This window comes from Caenorhabditis briggsae, assembly GCF_000004555.2.
Source record: "Caenorhabditis briggsae complete genome, chrIV, whole genome shotgun sequence".
NCBI lineage: Eukaryota > Metazoa > Nematoda > Chromadorea > Rhabditida > Rhabditidae > Caenorhabditis > Caenorhabditis briggsae.
In genome coordinates this window covers 14,794,373-14,799,193 of record NC_013487.2, presented here as the reverse complement: position 1 = coordinate 14,799,193, position 4,821 = coordinate 14,794,373, and the positions used below count along the sequence as shown (strand labels likewise).

The 4,821-nt window shown below is 32.8% G+C and overlaps 2 protein-coding genes across 2 annotated transcripts in view; both read left to right on the top strand.

The window, feature by feature from the left end:
- Window positions 1-1,613, top strand: part of CBG26817 — a gene marked incomplete at both ends in the record, with an annotated part of 5,540 nt that extends 3,927 nt beyond the window's left edge. The window contains one exon of the mRNA XM_045236218.1: window positions 1,055-1,613. Coding sequence (XP_045099726.1) covers window positions 1,055-1,613 — 559 coding nt within the window. The remainder of the gene's footprint in view (window positions 1-1,054) is intronic.
- Window positions 1,614-2,792: 1,179 nt separating this feature from the next.
- Window positions 2,793-4,821, top strand: part of CBG26816 — a gene marked incomplete at both ends in the record, with an annotated part of 11,940 nt that continues 9,911 nt past the window's right edge. The window contains 2 exons of the mRNA XM_045236217.1: window positions 2,793-2,854; window positions 3,864-4,205. Coding sequence (XP_045099725.1) covers window positions 2,793-2,854; window positions 3,864-4,205 — 404 coding nt within the window. The remainder of the gene's footprint in view (window positions 2,855-3,863; window positions 4,206-4,821) is intronic.

Below are 4,821 nucleotides of genomic sequence, written 5' to 3'. Positions count from 1 at the left end.
TAGAATTTTAGAATTTTAGAATTTTAGAATTTTAGAATTTTAGAATTTTAGAATTTTAGAATTTTAGAATTTTAGAATTTTAGAATTTTAGAATTTTTAGAATTTTTAGAATTTTAGAATTTTAGAATTTTAGAATTTTAGAATTTTAGAATTTTAGAATTTTAGAATTTTAGAATTTTAGAATTTTAGAATTTTAGAATTTTAGAATTTTAGAATTTTAGAATTTTAAGAATTTTAGAATTTTAGAATTTTAGAATTTTAGAATTTTAGAATTTTAGAATTTTAGAATTTTAGAATTTTAGAATTTTAAGAATTTTAGAATTTTAGAATTTTAGAATTTTAGAATTTTAGAATTTTAGAATTTTAGAATTTTAGAATTCTAGAATTTCAGGGAAAAATTTTGAAACAGAAAAAATTTTAGATGAATTTTTCGGATTTTATGAATTTTTTGAATTTTTGAATTTTTGAAAAAATTACAGTAACCCAATAAAATAACCTAGACTACAGTACTCAACCTACAGTAACCCCAAGCTTCAACAAGACCTAAAACTGGTTATTTCAAATCTAGATCAAATCTACAGTAACCCAAAATAATATTTTCTGCTATTAATGTTCATTTCAATCTACATTGATCCAGTAACGAGGTTATAATATCAAATCTGTGTTAAACTACAGTAATCCCCATCTACAGTGGTTATCGAAAACTGCAGTAACCCTGAAAATCAAAACTAGACTACAGTAGTGAAATCTACAGTAATCCAAAGCTTCAACATTAGCCTGAAAACTGTAATTCCAAATCTAGGTCAAACTAATGTAACAAAAAACCAAGTTTCTGATATTCTTTTCCAAGTCGATTTACAGTAATCCCTTCCAAATCTAGGTCAAAATACGGTACACCAAATTAATCTAGAATAATCCAGCCTACAGTAACCCAAAAGAAAGTACGGTAATTTTATAATTCTAAGCTACAACATAAACACAAATTTGATTTTCTAAGTCTAGATCAAATCTACAGTAACCCAGAGAAACCTACAGTAACCCAATCAACTTCCAGACCAATGGGATCACCACTATTCACCGACGAAGACCAACTGATCACAAATCTCCCTCCACATCTTCAAAAAATCAATAATCTCAACAAATCTCAACAATCCCAAAAACCCCAAAAATCCGAAAAAATCCAAATGGGCGGAGCTCCAAACATCCCCAAATTTCCACATGAAGAAATCAATAAAATTTTCACAAAAGTGGACAAAACTCAAGCTGCCGTACTAAAAGAGATCATCAAAAAACAAGAGGAACGTCTGAAAATTCTGGAAGATCAAGTTTCGGAAAAATCGAAAATCGAGGATATGTCGGATGAGGAGAAGACGCGAAAAATCGAGGAATTGGAGAGAAAAACGAAGGAAATGGAGGAGAAAATGGAGAATTATGAGAGGAAACTAGTGGAGAAGGAACGGCAAATGGCGATTATCGATAATGGATATTTGCAGTTTGGTTTGGGAATGACACGATTTCAAAGTTCAGCTGGACGAATGCCAGATGATCCGATGCCAAAAATTGATGGGAAATTGGGGATTAGAAATGTTCAAGGGGTTTATGGGAACTCCTAGGGGGTACAGTAATCCGCTATTTTTGTTTTTGAGCTTCAGTAATCCCCTGATTTCCATTTAAAACTACAGGAATCCTTCAATTGTCGTAGAAACCACAATGAAACCCGATCTACAGCTATCAGATTGTTTGTATCAAACAGCTGAACTTAGTACCGTACCGTCAAATTTGAGCTCAATTATCTCGGTTACTATGAAACATATCAAAAATTGGTCAACTGATAAAATGTAGGTGATACTATGATAAATATTTTATCAGTTGACAAATTTTTGATATCTTTCACAGAAATCGGGATAATTGAGCTCAAAGTTAATGGTTTAAATGTAATCCTCTAATTTCAATGAATCTACAGTAATCCCTTGTGTGAAGGTACAGTAATCCTTTGCCATAAAAACTTTTTTGCATTATCTTGACGTCTATAAGCTACAGTGACCCAACCTACAGTAATCCTCATGCGATTTCTTCAATGTTACAGTAATTCTCAATTAGCAATCTTAGGGCTACTGTAATCCACAAACTGTTTTAGGAGTCTCTGGGGTACAGTAATCCTTATCCGTATGAACTACAGTAATCCCTTACTTATGGTGAGTAAAGGCTTACTGTAGTTAGACTTTGACTTTAAGTTAGACAGTAACCTGGGTTACTATAGTCCAAATTCGGCAAGAGTTTCAGAATTTTTGATTTTTTCGGAACTTTCAATTTTTTTGAGTTTTTTGGATTCTACAGTAACCCGAACTCTGTCTTAATTTTAAATTACAGTACCCCAAAGTACAGTAATCACTTATTTTTCCTGGTCTCTTTTTTTTTCGTTGCAATTTTTCTTGTCTTATCTCTTTCTCTCTCTCGTAAATCTAAATCAGATCTCGCTTCTACAGTAACCCATGTTTTCAAATTTACAATTTTCTCGATCAATGTTTTAATTGTGATTCTTTGATTAATAATTAATACTTTTTTGAATTTTTTACTATTTCAAAGTTTTTATAATAAAATTTTTTTGAACTTTTTTGATTTCATTTGTTCTTCTCTGATGAGGTTCCAAAATTTCTTTTGAATCCTTATCATATCTTTTTTATCACATTTTGTTCATTTTTTTTTATCTAAAATTTTTCAGAGAATTGGTGGCTTGCTTTTGGGTAGTTGATTAATTAATTGGGACTAATTAAATAATTCATTCAAAGAAAATGGAGAGAGACAAATTTTGGGATGATGTGCAAAAGAAAATTCATGAAGAATTGAGGACGAAGTGAGTTTTGCAAAAGATTTTTGAAAATTCAAAATTTTCAAAATGTGTAAAATTGAATTTTACACGTTTATTGAATTGACCACTTTTTTCTAACTACTGTAGTTTTTGAGTTATGCGCCTTTAAATAAAGCGCTTCAATAGAGGAAGGGTGCGCTCCACTTTAAAAGCTCATATCTCAAAAACTACCGTAGGTAAAGAAAAGTGTTTAGCAACGAAAATGTGTGAAACTGTATTTTACATATTTTTGTAGTTGACAACTTTTTTCTAGATACCGCAGTTTTGGAGATTTGCGCCTTTAAAGAAAGCGCTTCAACAGAGGACGGGTGAGCACCTCCAAGCGGCCGCTAACTTTAAAGGCGCATATCTAAAAAGGTGCGATTTCTAGAAAAAAATGTAGACTACAAAAATGTAGGAAATTTTTTTGCTGAGCAATTTGTTGGTTAGCAATTTTTGATAACTTCTTTGGTTTCCGAGATATGCGCCTTCTCCCGCATGAGGCGCCCATCTTGCTCTGTAAGAGCTCTTTCTTTAAAGACGCATAACGCAAAAACTACAATAGCTAGAAAAAAGGTTTAAACTACAATACATGTTAAATCCTATGTTCTACATTTTTGCAATTAACAACTTTTTTCAAGCTATTGTAGTTTTTGAGTTATGCGCCTTTAAAGTCGGCACTGTCTCATGAGGCGCCCACCTTGCTCTGTAAGAGCCTTTTCGGCTGCGGCTGCTTGAAGGCGCTGACGAAAGCGCGTTCTAGCAGCCGCCAACTTTAAAGACGCATATCTCAAAAACTACAATAGCTAGAAAAAAGGTTTAAACTACAAAACATGTTAAATCCTATGTTCTACATTTTTGCAACTGACAATTTTTTTCAAGCTACCGTAGTTTTCGAGATGTGCGCACTCCATCCTGTGGCGCTCGCTTGCTCTGTAGCAGCCCCTTTTTTAAAGGCGCATATCTCAAAAACTAGTGAAGCTAGAAGTAAGTTGTCAACCAGAATAACTTTCAGAAGACCCAAGGACGTCGATCCCCGCATATTTTCGATGAACGAACAAATTGGATACGCCAGCAGTGTGTTGCGCCGTCACGATGACATCTTTTTCGCGACGATGAATTTTATGTTTTCTACACTTCCGCGAAAAATGTTCGAATTAAATATGGCCAATGAGAATGTCTATACACTGAAAATGGAGAATTTGAAACTGAAAAAAATGAGTGAGGAGGAGAGAAAAGTGTTGAAAAAGCACGCGGAACAGAACATGGCCGCAGATCGAGCGGCATATGAAAAAGATCGGTTGGATTTCGATCGATTGATGGAATCGATGTGTTGTACAAAAGATGATCTATCGAAGTATTGCGAAAAAATTCGAGAGTGTTTTGTTTGTTTCGATGTTTATACAGTAGAGGAGAAGAAGAAGAAATTGGAAGAAAAACGGGAAAGAGAGGAAGAAAATAAAAATGAGCTAGATGAGGAGAAGAACAAGGGGTGAGAGTTTTGAATTTATTTATTCTGCAGCAACCCAATCTACAGTAATCCCTTTCTGTGTCCTTGCAATGTCAAGCTTACTGTAGTCCACATACTGTCTTAGGAGTCCTGGGGTACAGTAATCCTCACTTGTATAATCTACAGTAACTCCTTACATTTAGGGATCACTGTTGTAAGACTTCTGAATTTCTGAATTTTTGAATTTCTGAATTTCTGAATTACTGAATTTTTGAATTTCTGAATTTTTGAATTTCTGAATTTCTGAATTTCTGAATTTCTGAATTTATGAATTTCTGAATTTCTGAATTTCTGAATTTTTGAATTTCTGAATTTCTGAATTACTGAATTTTTGAATTTCTGAATTTCTGAATTACTGAATTTCTGAATTTCCGAATTTCTGAATTTCTGAATTTCTGAATTTCTGAATTTCTGAATTTATGAATTTCTGAATTTTTGAATTTCTGAATTTTTGAATTTCTGA